We start from the raw sequence: 25,017 nt of genomic DNA, 5'->3' as shown, positions 1-25,017 counted from the left end.
CTGCGTTCCAGAGCTCGTCATCGTTCCCACAGTCCTCAGCCGCCCACACAGGATTTTTTTGGTTACGGGATTCATAAATCCCTCCTACAGGATAGCTGTATTTGGTTCTTCGAGCGCTACATTGATTGGCTGAGCTGCGGTGCTCAAAGAACCAATCAAAGCCATCGTGGAGGCAGAATTTATGTATTCCGTAACCAGAAAGTGATCCTGTGTGGGTGGCTGAGGACTGCAAGAACAGCGTCAGGGCTCTGGAGAGCAGCGGGAAGGACCTGGACCGAGCCAGCTGGGTAATCCCTTTTTATTTTTTTTTTATGTAATCTAACTATGGCTTATTTTTGAGGAAACGTGGTAGATGCGACGGTTAAAGTAAAGCAATATATGGCAGACAGTGCTGGGGAAAATGTGGGATGTGTGGTCAGATCATATGAAGTTTTAATCATTCCTTCCCTTCTCTTCAGTCTACCGCTTCGGTTTTGGGTGAATGTTATCAAGAATCCTCAGTTCGTGTTTGACATCCATAAAGGCAGTATCACAGATGCCTGCTTGTCTGTTGTGGCGCAGACCTTTATGGACTCTTGTTCCACCTCAGAGCATCGGCTTGGAAAAGATTCTCCCAGTAACAAGCTTCTCTATGCCAAGGACATCCCCAACTACAAGAACTGGGTGGAGAGGTCAGTGTGCAGAACCAGCGTGCCACCAGATTGGCAGTCTATTGAAAATGGAGGTTTTACACTACAGTAAATCTTAGAGAGAAAGTGGAGAATTTTAACTCTCTAAAGTAACGAGGAATGGCATTATTAAATGAGGATGATCTGTCACAATCAGAATGAACTATTGTGATGGTAATTGTCCTTCCATGTTTTACAGGTATTATGCTGACATTGCAAAGCTCCCAGCCATCAGCGACCAGGACATGAACGCCTACCTCGCAGAGCAATCTCGTATGCACGCATCAGAGTTCAACATGCTAAGTGCGCTCAACGAGATCTACTCGTATGTCAGTAAATACAGTGTGGAGGTAAGGAGGGACAAAAAGGCCCAAAAACTAAAATGTACAAGGGACCGGCACGGTCAAGATGACTAATATCTGTCATTGCAGCTGTTAATTAACCAGATATGTAAGGTTTTCAAAAAATCTCCTGTTTTCTAGATAGGAAGATCCTAGAGCATTGTCTTTTCTTTGTAGTGATCTGAATGTTCTAAAAAAGACAATATTAATTAAAAAATGAAAGAGTATTAAGAGTTACGGACAGATCAATCAATGTGCATTAGTGCTTTAGTTTCTACTATGTCCATTTACACTTTTTGAGTGCTCTCCTTAGGGCTAATGCCTACGGACGGATTTCTGCTGCCTTTCCCGCAGCAGAATTCCGCAGCTATTAGGTTCTATTGAGCCTTATAGCTTTCCTGCTGCCAATGCTCACATGCGGAATTCTGCCGTGGATTTCCGCTACGGGAAACAAAATCGCGGCATGTTCTCTTTCACCGTGGATTTCCGCAGCGGTAGGTCTCCATTAATATAGTATTAATGGAGACCGCGGCAGAATTCCGCGATCACGTGCGTTTTTAAACGTGATACTCCCGTAGCGGAAATCCGTGGCAGAATTCCGCGACACTTGTGGGCATGAGCTCTCAAGGCTGCCTGTCCACGGGCGTTGCGGTATCCTCTGGTGGATCTCTGCCTCGGGAGCCGCCGCCCATGAGCAGGAGTCGGCAGACGGATCTTTGCCGGTCAGCCTATCTGACAGATATTGGGAACACGGACATACAGTGAGAAGTGAACAAGGCTCTGCTGAGCTGAAACCCGTGCTCCGTGCACCTGATTATGTAAAGCACTGAATTTAATAAAGAAGAAGATTTCTCACTGTATGTCCGTGTTCCCAATATTCTGCTATTTATAAATTTAACCACCCGATCGAGTGGTTTCGGACGTGAGCATCTCCTTCTCAGGATCTACTAATGAACGGGCTTACGTGGACAAAGTAAGGTGAGATCATTTTTACTTAAAGCTATCTGACAGATAGGCTGACCGCGGAGAATCACGGCAAATCGCAGCATGCTGCGATTTGCCGGTCATGCGCAGAGAATCGCAATGATTCTCTGCTTGTAAACAGCGGGGAAGCGCTCTCCATAGCAACGCTATGGAGAGCTTTCACTGCGTCCCCCTGCGGACGGATTATTGCCACGGGCAGCGCAATGAAAACCCGCCCATGGACAGACAGCCTAAGGAGACACGACACCGCTGCTGACCAAAGTTGTCACCAGTATGTATAGGATTGATAGGTTTAACTTCTATGTGTCCCAGATGTTTGCCCATTGGCTGTGCCCAGTATTACATCTCGGCTTATAAACATGAATGAGGCTGAGTTGCGATACTAGACACCCCATTAATAATAGTGCTGCTGGTTCTAGAAATAAACATACCTTTCTTCTAATACTATGCAACTCCTTCAATTCTATTTTTTGTGTTACTTTGTAGGAGGTTCCTGAATATCTCCTTAAATATGTTAAAATATCGTAATCAGTCGCCCAAGTAAATATCTAGCATTACCGACAGCAGATCTAATTTTGAGGCTTAGGCTTCCTACACACGGCCGAGCGCGATATTGAGCTGTGATACTTGCCCCGATATCATGCTTGTGAATGTGCAATGTTGGAAAAAAGAAAAACGCCTCCCATCACTTTGGTGAGGTTGCGATCTTCTAGCAAGTGTTTCCCATTGTCTTCAATGGGAAACATTGCACCTCACATGCCATGTAATGTGTTTTCCTGCCCCATTGAAAAAAATGGGTGACGTGTTCTGAGGTAACGCCCAAAGATACAACATGCCACAATTTTTTTCCCGCACGGTGATGTGTGAAAAAGATCGCTCATATATTTGACTCCATTCAAAAGAATGGGGTTCATATTCGTGCCAGATTTGTGCATCTCGCACAATTTTCATGGCCATGTAAAAGCGGCCTTAGTGGTGATCAAAGTAGAATCAGGCTTTATGTCCAAAGTATGGTGGCAAAGATGCAGCCATAATAGGGCAACATGATCTCGGCCTTAGGAAACTTGCACATGGTGCTAAGAAAAAATTGTGCCTGAGATTCTTGGGGGCAACTCGGATCGGACAGCACATGGACATCCCGTTCGTGTGCTGTCTGATGTGCTGAGCACCGCACATTGACATGTGCCATTCTCCTCCAAGAATCGGGCGATAATAGAACATGCGGCAATTTTTTAAACTATTTGTTTGAGTAAAACAAAAACCTGTGTGCCTACACCCATTCAAAGGAAGGAGTACTGTTACAGTCAGAATAAAGGCCCATGTGCACGTCCCCCTAGGCTGTCTTTTCTTTCATTACATGAGGGTTCATCTTGATGTTAGGATGATAATGACATAATGTGGGTCATCCGAGGGACAATTTTTATTATAGATTTAGTTAAAAAATCCATCGCCTCTGCTTCGGGTAAATGCTTCTGTACTGTAATTAAAACCTTTTAATACCTTCTCCTTTACAGCTAATTACAGCCTTGGAACAGGATGAACAGGGGCGTCGACACCGCTTAGCCTACAAAGTGGAGCAGTTGATAGCAGCCATGAGTTTTGACAGCTGAATTTCAATCCAGCTCTTTAACCATGGAAAGGGGCACAGAGTCCTGGCAAAGACTCCTATGACCGAGAGCTGCAGGATTCCCTGGACATTGCTTCCAACTGTGAAAAATCACATCAAGCATCAGAAGGTCTTACAGTTGATTGCCCGGCTGAATGAGGAGAGCAGCCAAACCAGCTCCATATTCATCATTCCTTCTGAGACCCTGAAGACGTCACTGGAGTTTCCACGAGCCCTGCAGGCTTCTGATTGCATGTTGTACGTAAATTAAGAGACTGCATTACAAGAGAAGACTCAACTGCTCTGTTTGTTGGTTGGTTGGTTGTTTAGCTTGTTTTCTCTACAAAAGACTCCTATTTTTATTATTATTTATTGCTTTTTTGGGAAGGGTGTAAAATGAGGGAAGAGTACATTATTTTTCATCCCTAAAAGAAAAAAAAATGGAATTTTCACAGATTTACATTCTTAAGCGGCCGCATTCGGCATATTTTGCACTGGTTTAAGGGATGACTTTCAAGATTTGAAAAACAATAGGAAAACTGTGGATTTTTGTAACATGCATCCACTACCAGCTGATCTACCAGAGGACTTGCACCCCATTGCCTGTCTACTTAGGAACTGTACTTACGGTCACTCACTCCAAATTCACCAGCTAATGCAATTGTGATTTTTTTTTTCCATAGCAAGAGGCATGTGTCCATTATCCAGTGGAATGACCCTTTAATGTTGCTATAAACCTGTACCAAGTTTCATTGCATTTTGTATAAAAGTGTTGTCTACAGCTTTTCACCTTGAAACACATAGAATAACCCGTCCCTTAGCAGTATGTTACAGATGTTTTAGAGCAATGTCATAAAGCGTAAGCAAAATGTTACATTAGATACCAGTGTACAATATTACAGCTCCAAATCCCACAGAGCTATAGACTTTAGGAATGCTAGTAACTGACCCACTCCTATTGCTTAGCGTCTCTGAATAGAAAAGCAATAGATCTCCAGGCTAATAGAAAGTAATCTAAATATACCATTCATTACGTAGACATGTTGAATATGTACAGACGCCCCCACATTGTACAATTAGCTAATCCTATTCCTCATCTTGTTTACATGATCGTTTCTTCTAGAAGTGTGCACTTTGGAATATGAACCTGCCGTCTTCTGCTCGGAGCCTCTAGCATAGACTCAGTACAAAATGTATAGTCAGTGGGCTCTGTTGGGTGCTGTTCGAGTCTGTCATGTGCCGAATTCAGCACTTTTGTTATCTTTGTTGTTTGGCTACCGTGACGGAGACTAGCAACAGAAATATAGATCACAGATGAGAATGAATTTTCACTCTTCTCCGCCGGACTTTAGATTTTCTTTGATGGTCGGAGTAACATAGCAAACTGCAGTATTGTATCCAGCGGAAACAAATGATTGCTGACGGAATCTGTTAGATTCATTATAAGTCACTGGAGAAAACGGGTCATAAGTGATCCGTCTTATCCATCATGCTTCCTGTAGTAGCGAAAATCAAGACGCCAGTTGTAAAGGAGCCTAAATTAATGCACTTTCATGCTGGGGACGGATGAACAGATTCCACCCAAAAATAGTATTTCCCATCAGCATAGAACTAGCTTTGGAATAAATAAATGACCACTAAGTGTTGTGTACGAGGATTTTACTGCAAATGCAGCCTCTCGTATTTATGATACACATCTCTAAAGAGAGCAGGCTTCTGAAACCAACCATAAAAATGCTAAATATTTCATCATCATATACGTTCCCTCTCTCACAGCTAAGAAACCTTCCCATCGTTGACATTGTACCCAACTTATTGTCGTTTCACACAGCTTCTGCATTCCATGTATGATGACAACACTAATATATACTTGGTGGGCCATGGAGAAATAGCCCACCTCTAATCCCGACACCTCACTGTATCAACATTGGGGGGGGGGGGGGGAATTGGCTGAAATGGATGAACACAGGCTTTTTTTCGGCCATACATGCTACATTACGGTTATGAAAACTGTCCAATATAAAATGTTTTTGTTGTCTGTAGCAACCAATCACGGAGCAGCCTTCATTTCTTATACTGTTCAGGTAAAATTAAAGAGGCGCTGTGATTGGTTGCTATGGACAACAAAGACAGATTTTCTTATTTTCTATTAGGCAGCTTTCTCACAAGAGTGCCGTGCCGGGATCAGAGGCGGGCTACTTTTTCCTGGCCTGTATATTTATATTTATACACACAGTTGTGGCACCTTTGATTGTTTAGTAGAAAAAGCCAATACCTTCAGAAATAAGTGGATATGTACTAACTTTGTATCACTACAATATTTTATTAGCATGTCCGAATACATTCAACAGAAAAATCTACCTGTCACCACATATGCAGTCCTCTCTAGAAAGAGAGCAATCTAGTATATGACATGGACAAGATTAAAGTTGCCTTCCCTAATACTTAGTTGCACAACCTTTGGCAACAATGACCATCTCCAAATACTTTTGAAGCTATCTGTCAGCTTCTTGCACAGGTCCACAGGTTGGTGAAGTAGAAGCAGAGGTGATCTCACCCCCCACCCCTTCCTACTTGGTACGGCCCACTTAACACTGTATATTCCTGTACAGCGCCGGAATGTAGGAGCTGATTGTGAGTGCAGCAGGAGACGCTCTCTGCTACATCGGTGAGTGGGTGGTGCGGCATCATTTTCTCTTCAGCTGCCCACCGCCATCCCACCCCCCCTTCCAGGCTGGTGAGTGTGGGCCAGGGTGTCCTCCACAATATAAATAATTAGATGTCAAGCCCCCTTCTATTGGCCCCCATATATAAATTCGTTAGCGTGACTTGCGGTCATCCAACCACATGGTTGCTGTAAGTGGACTGTCTCAGGCTCTTGAATGTTTGCAGGGTTCCTTATTCCAAGAGCAGATTTTAGTGCTCTCCAAAGACTTTCAGTTGGGTTGGGATCAGAACTAATTGATGGCCAATTTAAAACAGTTCATTTTTTTCCTCCTTAACTATTCTTACGTACTTTTGGATGTGTGCTTTGAGTCATTATCCTGGTGTGGATCCCATTTTGTCCCTAATCATCTTATACCTGGGTGCACATTTTACTCTAACATGCTCCAATAATTCTCCAGCTTCATTGCTCCCGTAACACGCTCAAGACCTTCAGTCCTGGATGTAGCAAAGCAGCCCCACAATATTATTGATCCGCTAGCGTGTGTCACTGTAGGTTGGGTACCTTTCTTCATGAGCTTCATTTCATTGTCTATACACACGATGCTGGTATGCATTGCCAAAGACCTCTAGTTTTGTTTCCTCTGTTCATTGAACATTTTCCCAGCAGGATTTTGTTTTGTCCATGGGACTTTTGGCAGAGTTTAGGCGCTGTTTTTGTGTCTTTCTTTAGGTAGTGAGATCCTCCTTGGCCTTCATCCATAGAGCCCTATTTTGTCCTTTTTATGACATGTAGTACGGGTTGTAACCGTGACCCCAGATGTCCTCAGCTCGTCTTGGAGTTCTTTTAGATGTTGAACATTGCCACATTTTGAACCAACTTTTGTAAGGTTCTCTTCAATTCTTCACTTTCTACCACATCCAGGAAGGTTCTTTACTGTTCCATGAATAGAAGCAAACTTCTTAATAACATTTCAGGCTGTTGAGGCTGAGATGACAAGGTCTTTGGATATAGTCTTGAACCCTTTAGATTGCTTGTGCTTGGTGATTATAGCATTTATGGTCTGCCCAGACAGCTCTTGTCTTTACCATTGGGTACAAGAAACAGGGGGGAAAAAACATCGAAGCCACCATTCATAGGCTAATTAAAGTCATGTGAGTGCTGAGAGGGTGGGGACAGGTGAGTTTAATTTATAAGTCATCCCAGGTTAGTCTCATTTCTGAATTTGTCCTTTTATTTCAAACTGAACAAAGGGTACCTTTAAATTGTGTCCTGGCATTGTATCCTTCAATTTTGTAACTTTTTTTTCCTAGAAAGTTTTTACTTTATTTTTGTGTCTTCTGCTTTTCTGTATCAAACATACAAGTTAATATATATCCAAACAGTTTCACTATATTTTAAGAAGGTTACTACATACTGTACTTAAAGGGATTTACTGGGACTTCAGTATTGATGACATATCCTTATCCAACTGCTGGGGTTCACCACTCAGAACCCATGCCGATCAGCTGTCTGAAGTCACTGCGGCACTTGGGTGAGCATCACAGTTACTTTACTGCATATCGGGCAGAGCGCTGTTGATTTTAGAGCAGCTGTACTTGCTATTGCAGCTTAGTCCCATTCACTTGAATAGGACTGAGTTGCGCTAGGGGTCATCTGACCCATGAACGTGATTGTCCTAGGCCTGAGAAGAAGCTGCGATACTTTTCAGTCAGCTGAATAGTGGAGGTCTCCAGTCGCTGACCCCCACAGATCAGATATTAATGACCGATCAACAATCCTTTAGTCCCAAAAATCCCTTCTAATATTCAGGGGTGCCAATAATTTTTATTTCAACTGTGTATTTGTGTGTGTGTGTGTGTGTGTGTGTGTGTGTGTGTGTGTGTGTGTGTATGTATATATATATATATATATATATATATAATTTTTAATTCCAACCCAATACTGTTCTAATTCTCAACTACTAAGTCAGAAACAATCCATACATATTTACCACACAGCTGGCAAGGCCTTTCATATTTCCATTAATGTCCATGGCTTCCTAGTTCCTATAAAATAGGAGGTGGCTTATCTGTATAATGCAAATGCCTTTTAAGAGTGTCGTAATATTTTCTATTTATCCTTAACATGCTGAAGACTGCAGGGTGTTTGTTTCGCATCACCTTCCAATGTTGGGTTCTTCTATGTGCTAAAATGTCTTAAAACAGCAGTCAGCACAAAGCCATATTGCTTAGGATGTGACTGGGACAAGTCCAGTGTCAATTGCCATGATCTAAAATTACATTTTAACTTTTTCCAACTTACATACTAAGGTCCCTTTTGGAGAGCCCTTAACACTCACAGTTTTGCAACTTTGGCCACAAGTGCTTGGACATCACTAGTGAAATTCGCTTATTGGTTCTATACCAGGGCCTTCAAACGTGAACAAAAATGATCCAGTCAAAATGGACTATTTTATTGTTGTGGATGTTTCAATCATGACAACCAGTGACCTCTATATGCAAATGTGTGCACTTATCTGACCATAGTAATATGTAACCTGTCTTTTTTGAACTTGGCTTAGCTTCAGCGTGTTAGTTTAGCCCAGTGTGGCCAAATCCTACTGTATCTACATCGTGACAGTAAGGCCAATTGAGATCACAAAGTGAAACACTCAGGCAGGCCTGTCTGTAGGTAATATTTGTATGAAGAACAAGCTAGACTTCAAAGAAGATGTTCCTTATTGATATCCAGTGTATTGCAGATGCTACAGAAATTCTTACCTTAAAACAAACATTGCGTTGGTCAACGGTCGCCATTCTTTGTTGTGTCTCTATATGTATTACAAGGCCTATAGACTTCTTTTCACATGGAGCAGGATGCTTCTTAATTGAGCTACCACCAGGGTCATCTGCTAGTCAGATGTCCGTACATTCAGTGTAGTCAGACACATTACCCACCAGGTCATTTCCTAATGAAAATATGTTTACAGCAGCCATTACTTGAAATAGCGTTAGATATTTATTTTTTATCTTTGTGTAATACTTTTTGCTCTTGGAACACCTGCCTCTTGTAATTTGATTGGTGGTTTAAGTAGATCTGTCGCAACATTCTTTAGCTTACTAATTTGTACCGTGGTAAAGTTGGTGTCGCTTGTAAGTAGTTTCAGGTGATCCCTTTTGTCTTTCTTATAAATTAAAAAAAAAATCCCTATGTTCTAAGAATTGCTTTAACCAGCAAATATTTGTTATGTATAGGGTACTCTTCGTGTACCACCAGGAGAATGTGACTTATGACGCCCACTTTCAAATGCAGCTTGCCAACTCCATACCTGCATACCAAAGCCCCCTCGTCCTATTGTCCATCCGCCCCACATAGAGCTGGGAGATCTAGTAATGTATTGCTGGGCAGTACCTTGCTGGCCTCCTATATATTCAAGGACTTTGTCTATATGTGATGTTTGCAACTGTTGACCTGTACTTTAGCCTGTGCTAAACCACTTGTCTCCCGCTTTCCAGAGTGTGTTATACCATATGCCTTCTTGCCAAACACTTATAAAAGTGCAGCAAATAGTTACTGTATTTTTGGTAGTTGAATTAAAGTTATACTGCATTGTTTATATTCCATTTCTGTCTGTTTGCCAAGATCTGTAGGTCTGTTCTATTATCGGCGTTATCTCCTTCTCAGAATTATATGCAGGTTGGATTATAGTTGACAGACATGAAGGAAAGACAAAATGTTCAATTGTGCCAAAACCAGGATGGTTCGTAACTGCTGATATTTCCCCTTTTAATAATACATTTCTTTCTCAACGTGTCACCTGATGAACCAAACCACCCAATCAGATTGCAGAATGTTGGGGTGCTCAGCTTTCTAGTTCCACTGCACTTCTGTATGATAATTGTGTCTTTGTTTCTCCCCAATTCTTTTTATTATGTCTGCCTCACTTCTTTTCTGTCATTTTTACAGTTGTTGTGAAAAAAAATGTAAGAAAGTTTTAATTATTTAAAAATGTTCGGAGACAAAAAAGTTTTGTTATTATTTTAATATATTATTGTGTACCTATTGTAAATATGAAACACTCCTATTTTGCAAGCCAAGGACCCACTTTGTACTATTGTTATATATAAATAAAGTTTACTGGAAAAAAAATTGCTATTTTAAATAATTAAAGTGATAAACCACTAACTGACGACAGCGTCAAATGCTTGAAAACAATTGGTTTTATCTTTAATTCTGTGAAAAAGGATGAATAAATAGGTACATTTTAGCAGCAGGTATTAACTGTTTTTTTTTTTAGGTCAGAACGCTGCAGGCAGACATTACTTTAAAGTCTATAGGGACATAAAAAATAGACTGTATACAAAGTGCTTTGGTTTATGTCATTTTGGTGTCTGTGGCTTTATTTTTACCATATAGCATGTTCTGACTGTGACTTTTTTTCCAGCATTCTTCCCCTAGGCTCCGTTATAAAAACTCCAGAACAAAACATGTTACAAATTGTCAAATTAAAAATGATACCTATAAAAGTGGTAAACGCCACTATGAAATTCATGGCATTTTTTACAAGTGTTTGTAAACGTTGAAAAAAGGGAGTGTGAAATAGCCTTTAAAGAGGTATTGTCTAGAGATGAGCGAGCATACTACTCGATCGAGTAGTGCCTTATTCGAGTACATGCCTGCTCGTTTCTAAAGATTCGGGTGGCGGCGGGGGAGAGCGGGGAGGAACGGAGGGGAGATTTCTCTCTCCCCCCCGCTCCCCCCTGCTTACCGCCGCAACTCACCTGTCACTCGCGCCGGCAGCCGAATCTTTAGAGACGAGCAGGCAGGTACTCGAATAAGGCACTACTCGCTCGAGTAGTATGCTCGCTCATCTCTAGTATTGTCATCTTAGCTTTTCATAGCCAAGATGGGAAACTGCTGCTCTGGCAACCTGCTACCCGACCAGAGCCTACAAAAACATCTGAGTACTTAGCATAGTACTGTTTCCATAGCTTTCATGGAAGTGAATGGGAACTACGGAAACAGCATAGCACAGGGACCTGTGCTATCCTGTTTCCATAGTTCCCATTCACTTCAATGAGACGTACAGAACACGTGGCTGCAGCATGTCCTGAACATATCGCTGAGCTGTCATTGTCCCTCGTCCTACTACTAAGGGTTACCTGACTGTCGTAGGGGATGGCCCCCTCGACCATCACACCAGCAGTAGGAGCAGTGTACCGCTCCACGGCAGAGGATTGAGGGGCTCACCCCGAGGTCTCCAGACACGAATGCGGCCATCATCAGTGCCCAAACTAAGCCTGGATTCGTCGCTGAACATAACCCAGTTCCACAGTGTAGCATCCAGTTTCGTTGTTCAATACACCACTGCAAACTGAGGCGAAGATGGGTGTCAAACATGGTTCACTTAATGGGCGCAGTGAGACTAAATGTCCAGCAGCCAAGCATCTGGAAATGGTTCCAACTGACACAGGTTGTAACGATGGCACACCCTGTCTCTGAATGATGGGCAACGAAACAGTTGGAGCTGCTAGAGCTTGTCAGTTAATCAGAGAATCTTGGTCGTCTGTCGAGGGCATCCTGAGCCTGGTCACCTTGTGTGCCCTCACATATCCACTGGTCCCAACACCTCCTAACAGTCTGGTCAGAACGGCCCAAGTAGGGGACAATTCGTCGATATGACTATCCAGCTTCTCGCATCCCAATAATGCGCCCCTCTCAGACTCTGGTAACTGGGTGAAATCTCTTCTCTGCGTCGTAGAGGCGTCTAGGGGTTAACAAACTCTACATAAGCAGAAGAAGAGGTGACCACACACAAGGAGCCTCTGAGAGCCTTTTATAGGCCAAGGGGGGAACCACTTTTAGGACCTTGGGTGACAAGACCGCTCATCTAATCAGACCACAAGTCTCATCATTTATATATCTGCCTGAGATGGAACTGCAGGAAAACAACATCTTTGGCCTGGATTTTTTTTTTCTTTTACAGTGAGTGTATATGAGCTTTTCTACTCATCTAGTTTTATTGAATACAAAATTGCAGCACCCATTACTTATTTGTCATAATATGCAATCTCACCAAGCATGCATGCTTCTTTCAACAGGAAGTCTGTAATAAGGCTCTGGCACTGGCTAAATTTCCAGCAGACCAATACTGTAAATACTGAAGCTTTTTTTTTTTGCTCTTATTATTCCTAGAATAATATGAATAAATTGAAATTTCACTCTTTTCTATGCTTTATAAACAGTGAACTCGCCAGAGCGCACCTAGTAACACATTCATTAATATCAAATATTCCATCTTCCTCAAGAGAATTCATATCTTCCTGAAGATCCACTTACAGTTGAAGTGAGTAGTTGCATAAAAAGTGTTGTTAGGCAACAACCGTATAAGGATATTGTACAAAAAAGTTCCTAGAACAAAGACCAGGAAGAGATGGGATTTCTGTAATATAAATGATTAAAGACAAAGGTCAGAGACACAGGGAGCGATGGATAAGCTTGAACTGTACTATGATGTAGTCTGAGGATGTTAACAAAGAGAATTAAAATAATATTTTAAGAGCTATCTACAGATATTTCTACTTCTGTCTGTCAAATGTATTATGCTGTGTACATAAGATGATGCACAGAGGCCCAGTGAACCTGCCTGCAAAACCAAAGTACAGGAATATCATTATTGGACTTTTGTTCTTCAGCAAAAATAACTTTCTATCAGTTAAGTATAAGAATGTTAAACTGAGTATGGATGCTCAGTGACAGGTGGGGAATTGTGTTGGATACTCAGTGACAGGTAGGGATTATGTTGGATGGTGAGTGGCAGGTAGGGGTTATGTTGGATGCCGAGTGACAGGTGGGGATTGTGTTGGATGGTGAGTGACAGGTAGGAGTTATGTTGGATGTTGAATGACGTGGGGATTGTGTTGGATACTCAGTGACAGGTAGGGGTTATGTTGGATGGTGAGTGGCAGGTAGGGGTTATGTTGGATGGTGAGTGGCAGGTGGGGATTGTGTTGGATGGTGAGTGACAGGTAGGAGTTATGTTGGATGTTGAATGACGTGGGGATTGTGTTGGATACTCAGTGACAGGTAGGGGTTATGTTGGATGGTGAGTGGCAGGTAGGGGTTATGTTGGATGCTGAGTGACAAGTGGGGATTGTGTTGGATGGTGAGTGACTGGTAGGGGACATTTTGGATGGTGAGTGACAGGTAGGGGTAATGTTGGATGGTGAGTGGCAGGCGGGGATTGTGTTGGATGCTCAGTGACGGATAGGGGTTATGTTGGATGGTGAGTGACTAATGGGGATTGTGTTGGATGCTCAGTGACAGATAGGGATGGTGAGTGACTAATGGGGATTGTCTTGGATGCTCAGTGACAGGTAGGGGTTATGTTGGATTCTGAGTGACTAATGGGTATTGTGTTGGATGCTCAGTGATGGGTAGGGGTTATGTTGGATTCTGAGTGACTAATGGGTATTGTGTTGGATGCTCAGTGATGGGTAGAGGTTATGTTGGATGGTGAGTGATAGGTGAAAATTGTGTTGGATGCTCAGTGACAGGTAGGGGTTATATTGGATACTCAGTGATAGGTAGGGGTTATGGTGGATGGTGAGTGACAGGTGGAGATTGTGTTAGATGCTCAGTGACGGGTAGGAGTTATGTTGGATGGTGAAATGTGATTGTTCTCAGCAAGAGAAACGACGTAATCTTGTAGATATACTTTTTAATGGCTAACAAAAATACATGATGTAATAATAGCGAGCTTCCGAACCAACGCAGGGTTCTTCTTCAGGCTTATGGATTGGATCTGAAGAGGCATGCATATTTATACATACTTATAACATACATACTTATGACAAGGCACAGATATGGATGTGATTGGTTCGCACTTAAAAGGAATTCTGCAACAGCAAATAAACTTTTTTTGTCTAGGCACTGATAGCGGAGTGAAAGTTTTATGGTCCCTAAATTACTGTTGGAGGGGGGGCGGTCATCAGGCTTGAATTGCTACAAGAGATACACAAACATTTTTAGCTAAACACTGATGAGGGAAAGTTTATGGTCCCTGAATTACTGTTGATGGGGGTCTTATCTGTGCAATCAAGTCTCACACTTCCCATTCACGCATAAATCCTGGGGAATAATTTAACCCAGTATTCAGCGTGTCAAAGGTTGTTATCAATTTATATTCCCAAATTCTTCTGTGGTTTTGTGACTTGAAACCACCCTTCAATATCAAAACCCTCATATCTCCTATGTCATGTCCATGGTTAGAGAAGTGCTCGGCCACAGGTAATTCCCTTTTTCTGTGTTCAATCGTGTGGCGATGAGATCTCATCCTGGCTTTCAGTTTCTGTCCTGTTTCTCCAACATAAAGACCCCCAACAGGACATTTACTGCACATGATCAGGTACACAACATTGGACGAGGAACATGTAAATGTCCCTGGGATCTTATAGTCCTGCTGTGTGTTGGGGATCCGTATCCTGTCCGCAGTCAGTATATGTGAGCAGGTCTTACAGCTCCTTACATTACAGGGATAAGTTCCTTTTTGTGTGTCAGAGGGTAATGCACTCCTGATTATAAAGTTCCTCAAGTTAGGAGGTTGCCTGTAACACAGAAGCGGAGGGTCCGGGAATATGGTTTTCAGACGGTCATCCTTGTGCAGGGTATGGTGGAGTTTTCTTGTGGTTTTCCTTAGTACCTCTAGTTGCGGATTGTAGGTCACTACTAGAGGCACACGATTGTTTCTTTCCTTCTCCTTGTATTGGAGTAGTTGATTTCTGGGTATCCTGGTGGCTCTGGTGATTTGGTCATCAATTGAGGTGGGATGGTAGCCCTGATTTATAAATGTTCTTTTAAGATGGTACAAATGTTCCTCTCTGTCCGTTGGGTTGGAGCAGATCCGGTTGTATCTGATGGCCTGGCTGTAGACAATGGACTTTTTGATGTGTTTAGGATGGAAACGGTCCCATCTGAGGTATGTGGGCCGATCAATCGGTTTTCGGTATAGGGATGTCTGTATTGAGTTGTTTGAAATCTTTATGGTGGTGTCCAAAAAGTTGATTTCTGTATGCCAGTAGCTTAATGTTAGTTTTATGGTGGGGTGGAATGCATTGAATCTTTCATGGAATTTTATTAATTCTTGTTCGGTGTGGGTCCAGATGATCATGATGTCATCAATGTAGTGGAAGTAGGCCAATGGTTTGCTGGGGCAAGAGGCCAGAAAGTCACTCTCCAGTTTTGCCATAAAAAGGTTGGCATATTGCTGTGCCATTTTACTGCCCATGGCAGTCCCTGTGAGTTGCAGGAATTTCTCTTTGCCAAAGGAGAAATAATTGTGTGTGAGAATGAATCTTGTGAGTTGTAGCACTGCATCAGAGGCGACCCCATTGGCCTCAAGGTGCGCCTGGCAGGCAGTCAGTCCATCCTCGTGTGGGATGTTGGAATACAAGGATTCCACATCCATAGTGGCCAGGATGGTGCCATTGGGGAGGGGACCTACGGTTGACAGTTTGTTCAGTAAGTCCGTGGTGTCTTGCAGGTAGCTGGTTGTGTTTCTTACCAGTGGTTTGAGGATGCCTTCCACCCATCCTGAGATTCCTTCAGTGAGGGTTCCCACACCTGAGATAATCGGCCTTCCTGGGTTGCCAGCTTTGTGTAGTTTTGGAAGCATGTAGAATGTTCCCACCTTGGGGTTCTCCGGTATCAAGTCCAGAAGTTTTGTGGAGCCCACAGACAGGCTTCTAATGACCCTTCTCAATTCCCTCACATATTTCTGAGTCGGGTCTTGATTCAGTTTGGTGTAGTATCTGGTGTCCGTCAGCTGTCTGTTTGCTTCCTTTTTGTAGTCCGATGTGTTCATGATGGTGAGTGATATGTGAGGATTGTGTTGGATGCTCAGTGACGGGTAGGGGTTATATGGGATGCTCAGTGATAGGTAGGGGTTATGGTGGATGGTGAGTGACAGGTGGGGATTGTGTTGGATGCTCAGTGACAGGTAGGGGTTATATTGGAAGCGAAGTGATATGTAGGGGTTATGTTAGATTGTGAGTGACAGGTGGGATTGTGTTGGATGCTAAGTGACAAGTAGGGGTTATGTTGGATGGTGAGTGACAGGTGGGGATTGTGTTGGGTGGTGACAGGTGGGAATTATGGTGGATGCTGAGTGACAGGTGGGAAATGTGGTGGATGCTGAGTGAGAAGTAGGGATTATGTTGGATGGTGAGTGACAGGTAGGGATTTTGCTAGGAAATGGGGCTAGTTGTATAACAGACAATGTTAAAAAATTAAATAAAATATTAACCAGTCATTGTTTGGGGCCAGAAATTACATGTTAAGATATCATTATGCAAATAACACATTAAATACATGTGGCCCCTGTACATATAAAATACAGAGCTGTTTAAAAATATAAGACAAACAAACATTAAAGTACAATAAACATGAGTGTTCTGAATGACAGAATGGTACAGAAAAACAGGGCCTTGCTTGCCTAGCCTTAAAGTAGATAGGAATAAAATGTGTTGATTTTTGTGTCTTTCGAAATTGGAATATTTTATCAGTTCATATTATAGTTTTTTTGGTCCTTCAAGGGAAGATCATACATGAAATTTATATGTGAAGCGACCGTTCTTTCAAAACGTGCCCTACTATAATAGCATGCAATGCATGTTAATACATTTGTTTTATTAGCTATGGGTAGGTTTCTGTCTCATACTTAACGTTACCCACTGATCCAAAGACTGGATGGGGGGGGTTATACTACTGGGCGCCCACCTTTATTGATGAACAGCTGCCGATACACTGCTTCTTGGGTCTTGCACCTGTAATCCAAGATGGCCATGCCGCTTCTTAGACTATCTAATACACACTATTTATTGGTAGTCTAAGACACTATACTCTGCTGTGATTGGTGAGTGCTGCTTATACGAACATCCCTGGCTAATCAGAAAGCAGTATGCAATGGCTGATTACCAATGCACAGTATGCATCAGGTACTCTAAGAAGTAGTGTGGCCATCTTGGATCAATGGAGCGAGGCCCCAGGAATGGATTATCCGTGACCTCAATCTCAACAGGAGTTTTAATTACATTTCATATTTTAAGCAGGTTGACCAGAATCAGGAGTAGTGTCAGCTTTTTTTATTTCAGAAACAGCATAACAATCTGTACATGGTCCATGTCTGGTATTACAGCTCAGATGCATTCAGTTTGATTGGGTTGAGCTTCAATACCAGCAGAGAAATGTCATCAAATATTCCAAACTCCAGAAACTGATAAAATACACCCCTACATCAGAGACCAGGGTGTGATAGGGGGGATACATACAGAGTCTAGCATATAGTGTAGGGTGGAAAGCTTACTTTGTCTTCAATGGAGTGGCCATTAAAGGGAAACGGGCAAGACCAGACCTATGTACTGTGGTTGAACCCTAGTAGCAAACCCTCTTCTCCCTCCTCCTTCCCTCTATACAACTAAAAATCGGGAAGAGGGATTTGGTGGTTCTGAGTCTTTCCTCCACACCAGGTTCACTTATTACTAGTTTTAATGCAACATATGCAGATCTTGGATCTTTCCAGATCAAAGGCTCTCCAGGCTTTCAGCCAATCGTGTACATACTTCCTAGGAGTTCTTTACTGGGTAGACTTTTCTATTGGGGGCCGTCTCCTCTATGTCCAACTAGCTATTGTAATTACTTAAATAAAAATCTGACTCCAAGACATTTACTACACAAGACACCTTATTTCCTTTGCAGGTCTCTGCGTGCAAACATTCCCTCCCTCTCACCTATCATCCCGGCAAGCTATAACATACCTTCTCCATAGGAATTCAATAAAGGATTTGTCTTATCCTATAAATCGTCGTCTTGTATGGTACAGGAGAAAAACTTCAAAGTATCAGCCAGGTGGTATAGACCCTGACTGTCCGTAGTATATTTAATTCCCAATGTTCTGACATGTGGGAGATGTACGAAAAGGAAGGGATCTTTTTTATATGGTTTGTGAAGTTGTGAAAAAATTGCTACTTTCAATGTGACCATAAACACCTACTCAATATGTCCTGGTCTCCAGGCCTGGCCATTCTTTTACTGCTTTCCAAATCCCTTTCTTTTCAAGTACAGGGCTCCTGAGATTCTTTCATCAAGCGACACCCAAAAATACCATGCCACTGCAAATGCACTCAAAGTCCATCACTGAAGTAATGGCTGAACACATTCTCGGATCTGTATAGTATGGAGGAGCTGCTGGTACAGGACCAGGGCAAGACAGGTCAATTACTTCAAATATGGACCTCTTGGATTTTGTTAAAAGGATCGGACTCTTCACTCACAAGGCTCTCTGGCCTGTGCTCATACCTAGATATTATTTAGCACAGCGATTTCTCAGGGTACTTTAGGACAGAATGACTATAGCTGTCCTTTCACACAGGAGTGATTGTCGTTCAGTGAATGGAGACCGAGCGGATGGAGATCTCTTCCAGCTTCACTCCCAATCAGAGTAAACAGGTAGTCGTTCATAGATTAAACAACTGCCTGTTTATATTGAACAAGAAGTCGCTCGCTAGTCCTTCTGTTTCAGTGAGCAGAAAAGGAACAATTAGCAACTACTGAATTACTTCTGGCTCAGTACTCTGCTGGGTGCCGTGTTTACACCGGCTGACAGTTGCCGATAATTGCTATTTTGAGTGATTACTCAGGCGACTATTGGCCCACGTAAAAGTACCCTAAGGCTGGGTTCACATGGGGCGGAATCGCCACGGAATTTCCCTGCGGAAATTCCGACAGCAATCTTCAACCCAAGCCTAAACAGTAAAGTGGAAGAGATTTGCAAAAATCTCATCCACACGCTACATACAAACCGCTGTGGCCAAGCCGTGCTGAAACTGACATGCTGCATGGAATTCAAAGCCGCGGCATGTCAATTGTATCGCCATTTGTGCTGCGGGCTCTCTACTCTCTATGGGGAGACATGATCACAGCGGAATACAGGCAGTAAAGCTACTTCAAAACCCTTTGCAAATGGTGAATTTCTGCGCGGTCCTGGTGCGGTCATTCCACAAAATTTTCATGGGATTTACGCCCCATGTGACCACAGCCTTAGACCTTCCTAAAACCTGCAATGCCACCACCCCTTCCTGCTGTCCCCTTCCCTCATTTTTTTTCTTGTTTTGTTTAAATAATTTCTATACAATCTGAATCCTTCCATGATGCTTTGTCTGCATGCCTGCTCTTATTATGTTAACCTGACAGTTGGCCAGAATTATTGTCTGAATTCATTTATAGCTATAATAATACTCCACACTGCTCCACTGGACATACTTCGTACTATCTTATGTTTGGCCAGCAAGGAAAATTACCTGCTGACTTGAAACTGGGCGTACAAGTCTCTGACGATATAAATCCCTTACCTGAAACTGAATGGATCCAAGACCATCAGTGTTGTCTCAAAGAAGCCCAAAGTATTGTGAATACTTGCTTGGAAGGAGTAGGGAATAAACAAGTCAAGGATTTCAACAAAAATGCCTATGCAACCACGCTTCAAGTGGGAGACCGTGCATGGTTAAAAAAGGAACACTGCATTGGAAATTAGACTCCAGATGGGAATTGCAACCCTATACTGTTTCCGCTGTATTATCCCCAGAAAAAGGACTGTACCGTATCTGTGTTGGATCCTCGCAGACTGGAGCCAGCTCATGTGATCTGCGTTGCTATGCCGACCGCAGGTCTTGCATGCTGATTTCCTTGGGACACCACTACAGGGGTGAGTAGAGCCATGATCAATGGCAGATTATAATAGGGGTGGTTGGGGCGTTTGCCCCGGGCCTGAGACTCTAAGGGAGTCTACAGCTGTCCCAATTGCCCCTATTTTAATCTGCTATCACTACCTGGGTCACTTTCAGTGCACTGCCAGCCTGACCAATCTTGCAGCCGGCAGTGCAGTGACTGACTGCAGTTGTGACCAATCACAACTGCAGTCTTTCATTGGGAGGAAGGCCCACGCATCGAGGGAGCCTGCAGCCTGCAACTGGATGCTGGCTCCCCAGGTAACAGTCCCTCCCCTCCCTGGGTGCCACCCACAGCTGGCCCACAGGCCGTGACGGTAGAGCGGTGTATTACAGGGGCCCATGGGCCTTCGTTCGCTAAGGGGCCCAATCGCAATTGCGATTCCTGTGACCCTTAGTGGTACGCCAGTGTATACAGGAGATAACCAGCATGTTATACATCTGCTGTATAAAGTGATATCGACCATGCTAGTGGACAGCCAGTTTCTAGAGATGAGCGAATATACTCGTTTCGAGTAATTACTCGATCAAGCACCGCGATTTTCGAGTACTTCCGTACTCGGGTGAAAAGATTTGGGGGGTGCCAGGGGGCGGGGGGAGGAGTGGCGGAGTGGGGGGTAGCAGCGGGGAACAGGGGGGAGCCCTCTCTCTCTCCCTCTCCCCCCCCACTCCCCGCTGCAACCCCCCACTCACCCACAGTGCCCCCTGAATCTTTTCGCCCGAGTACGGAAGTACTCGAAAATCGCGGCGCCCTGGCGGAAAAGGGGCGTGGCCGAGTAGGTTCGCTCATCTCTACCAGTTTCACATCAGCATCAGAACCTTTGGCCAGAGATTCCCTCACAGATCCGGCTCAAAATACCGGGAAAAAAAGCGCTGCATACAGAGCTTATTCTTCCGTCCAAAAGCCGAGCAGCTGGGCAGAAAGCGAACAGACCCCATTATAGTCAATAGAGTCTGTTTGGCGCTGTTCGATTCTGTCCAGAGATGGAGCCGTTTGGCTGCAGGGATTCCCCTTTCCTGCTCCCCAAACGGAGCATGAAAGCATAACTCCCTAGTGCAGATGTGAACCCCCCCTAGCCGGGTATCTCCTGTATATAATTATATGTGTACGGCTGCTATAAGCTATACATCCTGTATATAGTGATATCAACCATGCTGATATAACCTGGGCCAGGGTATAACAGTGTGGTCTATATCAATATACACAGGATGTATAGCTTATACCAGCTAAACATATATAATTATATACAGTAGATCTCCAGGTTACACCAGCATGCTTCATATCACTACATAAGTTGTTGTTAGTTATTTAGTCGCTCACGACCCACGGTGACCGTAAAGGTGAGGGAAGTCTGCAGCCTGTAACTGGCTGCTGGCTTCCCCGGTCACAGTCCTCCCTCCTTGAATGCGATCCACAGCTGGCCCGCGGGCCACAAAAGTGTTGCCGTATCTGGCAAGGGGCCCACACGCCGTGACAGTGGTACTGTACCTGGCAGGTGGCCTGTAGGCGCCCCTTTGCTAAGGGGACAGGTCGTAATTGCAACCCCTGCGACCCATAGCGGTACACCACTGCCAAGCCTCATGTTCAAAATCTTCAACAACTCCGTAACTAGTGCTTACTGCAACTATGTAATGAAAGCAAAATCTAGTGCAATGATACTTTACACATCCAGAAGGTATAAACAGACCCTTCATTCTACTTACAAATACAGACATAAAATCAGCATGTAATAAAACCGCAGGTCTTCGTATGGCAATTACCTCCATCTTCTTCTAGGGCAAAAGTCCTTCTGCCAATTGACGCTTTTTATATGCACTGTTCTCAATTAGTATTAATTAAAACAACATAAAAAGTTGTCTTAGGGCTTCTTCACATGTCAGTATTGTTCATCAGTATTTTGTGATCCAAAACCAGGAGTGGGTCCAAAATATGGAAGAAAAGCAAATCTTTTCATTATACTTTCCACTTCTGATTTTGGTTCATAAAATACTGACGTACGAATAAGCCCTAAGACACATTTTTATGTTGTTTAATCTAATTAATACTAATTGAGAACAAAGCATATAAAAAGCCTCCACTGGCAGAAGGACTGTGAATAAGCCCTTATACCCAAACTTCATGCAGGCTATCCACACTCAGTCACACTGCCATTGTTCACTCGTGCTCCTAGAAACAGTTGTTTAGCAACTCGCCCTATAGACTCCATAACGTCCCACATGTGATGAGAAGTGGCCAGTCTTTACTTACAGTCCATCTTATACAAGCACCTGCTATGTTTTCATTCATAATTCTCCTTATTCAACCGCATCATGGCTAAACAATAGAGATGAGCGAACCTACTCGGCCACGCCCCTTTTTCGCCCGAGCGCCGCGATTTGCGAGTACTTTCGTACTCGGGCGAAAAGATTCGGGGGGCGCCGTGGGTGAGTGGGGGGTTGCAGCGGGGAGTGGGGGGGAGAGGGAGAGAGAGAGGGCTCCCCCCTGTTTCCCGCTGCTACCCCCCGCTCCGCCCCTCCTCCCCCCGCCCCCCGGCGCCCCCCGAATCTTTTCACCCGAGTACGGAAGTACTCGAAAATCGCAGTGCTCGATCGAGTAATTACTCGAAACGAGTATATTCGCTCATCTCCACTAAACAACCAATCACTGACCTTACTCATTTGTCACATGTTCATTTTTGACCTAGAAATTAATTGGACCTTTTTACAGGAGATACCATTCATTCCCCTTCATTCACTGATACTTTTTATTTCCATCCATAACCACAAAACTGGATTGCTCCAATCATTGTTCTAAAATCTCTGTTAACCCCTTCATTCTCTAGAACGTATATGTACGTCCTGGGTACAAGGGTTTGCACAGAGGGGGTCGGCAGCTGATCCTGCTCCATATATGGTCAGTGTACGCTGTCTTTTACAGCTGACACCCAGCGCCAACAACCATGATCTGCATTCAAGTTGATCATGGATGTTAACCCTTTAAATGTCGCTGTCAATTTTAAATGATGTGGGTCCAAGTGCAGAGACCCCCGCTGATCACTAAGAAGATGGAGCAGGAGTTTAGAATCTGTAAATGTCTAATATGTCTATGAACTTGTATACTCTAAAGAAGTCTATAAACCCATATTGAAGAGTGAATGAGAACAGCCGAAGGGCCACTGAGTACTTTGGTCCTTTAGTTTTAGTGATCAGTAGGGTCTCACCATCCAGACCCGACTGACCAAAACTATGACATACCAGCTTTCTAGGGTCGGAAGGGGTATAGTCTCTCCTTAAGGAGAGCACCCAGAAGGTATGTGGAGACACCTAGGAGGTGAGTGAGGAGACTTACAAGGCCATGCATGCTCCTCTGTGTAATATATGCAAATAAGAAAGATGGAATAATACCTCTGCAGTGCCACCTATTGAATGGCAGCATTCCTGCAAATCAATGTACGACTTTTTAAACAAGTCTTTAAAACAATGACTGGGAATAGGAAACCCGCTTTCCTGGCTTAGCTTTACTATTCTCAATCATTGTTTTAAGGACTTGTTTAAAGAGTCGTACATTGATTTGCAGGAATGCTGCCATCCAATAGGTGGCACTGTAGAGGTATTATTCCATCTTCCTTATATGCAGAAGTTTTCTAAAAATGCAGTTACCCTTTAAGTAGAGCAGTAAATTCACTTTATGGTTTAATTCTACGCTGCGCCATTTGCTTTTTAACAAACTGTCATACTGAAAGTTGCTGAACTCTTCAGGAAAATTCGTCCTAATGGCTGCCAAGTCATAATTTATTAGTAGTGGTTATGAAAGAGATGGCCAAGCCAGCTAATTAGAATAGATGTTCAGATTTTGTTGTCTTTCTCAACATGTTCCAATCCTCTACCATAAGGGCTCGTGACGATGATCATTTGGAGAATTAGAATGGCGTTATTGTTGTCACAGCGGTTTGCAGGAAATCCAGTAATGATTCACAAGATATAGCAGTAAATGCAGCTAACAAACACTTTACTGCAGCTATTCCCCCTTGTAATTTGTTTCTACAATACTTACTTGTGGTTTCCAACCTTTAACTGCAGAACTCTTTAAAAATGTATCGTGACTCCGGGCAAGCCGCTTAAATATTTATTTTGTCACCACCATCGCCTACTGATCTCATGTGCACTGAGAAAAGCATCACTGCGATTGTTTTCTGAGCTTGTACATACAAATAATTCCTATTGTATTTCATTTTATCGTTTCTAATATGATATTATATTCCAATAACCTTTGATAAGGGAATTCTATAATGTTTTTAGAACTCAAGCGACTGTGTTAAATTACCAGTAAAATGTACTTTTCTCCAGAAGAAAAAAAGGAGGAGACGCCGAAGCTCGGAAACCACCAAATTAAATTTAAAGATATTTCAGATATAATTTGGTTATTCATTCTGTTATTTTCGTGCTTGTAATGGAGAGTCCTGTAATTCCTGCTTGGCTTTCTATTTTCTCCCTCGGGCTGCAATACCTAACAAGAGAATCCGAGTCTTTTAACTGCTCCGAGGATGCGGCGGACGAATGGCAGGCTTGTTTTGGATAATTAAAAATGTCATTGGCATTTGAGCGTCGGGATGAGGATAAATTATTCCTCTCTATTAGGGCCTAATCAAATCTCACGGGACACCCTTCACCGCTATTCAATTTAATATCCATGCCGAGGTTTTTTTTTTTCATTATTATTATCACAACTGCTGAATAATGAAGTCTTGTAACCCTTTCACCATCTGCAGACATTAGTCATTTTGGATCTCACATTGCAGACTTTTCATTTAACCATTTTGACACTATAGAATGCCACCTCAGGCTTGTGCCATGCATTTTACATAAGCTTCATAAAGCGATGTTTGACCTCGCCATCAGAGATAAAACTTCTTCCGATCACACAGCAGTGAAAAATGTTATATTAATTAAGTTGAGCTATACACAGGAAGAGCCGGGCTGAATATAAATGGCTCAGGCTACTGTAGGTGCC

General features: G+C 43.1%; 1 protein-coding gene across 3 annotated transcripts in view; it reads left to right on the top strand.

The window, feature by feature from the left end:
* Nucleotides 1-10,431, top strand: part of PLXNA2 (plexin A2) — a 322,079-nt gene extending 311,648 nt beyond the window's left edge. For all 3 annotated transcript variants that reach the window (XM_066600225.1, XM_066600224.1, XM_066600226.1), the window contains exons 30-32: nucleotides 459-671; nucleotides 868-1,018; nucleotides 3,508-10,431. In XM_066600225.1, the coding sequence (XP_066456322.1) occupies nucleotides 459-671; nucleotides 868-1,018; nucleotides 3,508-3,603 (460 nt within the window). In that variant the 3' untranslated portion in view covers nucleotides 3,604-10,431. The remainder of the gene's footprint in view (nucleotides 1-458; nucleotides 672-867; nucleotides 1,019-3,507) is intronic.
* The last annotated feature ends 14,586 nt before the right edge of the window (nucleotides 10,432-25,017 follow it).

Source organism: Eleutherodactylus coqui, chromosome 4, assembly GCF_035609145.1.
Source record: "Eleutherodactylus coqui strain aEleCoq1 chromosome 4, aEleCoq1.hap1, whole genome shotgun sequence".
Classification (NCBI taxonomy): domain Eukaryota; kingdom Metazoa; phylum Chordata; class Amphibia; order Anura; family Eleutherodactylidae; genus Eleutherodactylus; species Eleutherodactylus coqui.
The sequence above is the reverse complement of the archived record's forward strand: the minus strand, read 5'-3'. Positions and strand labels throughout refer to the sequence as shown.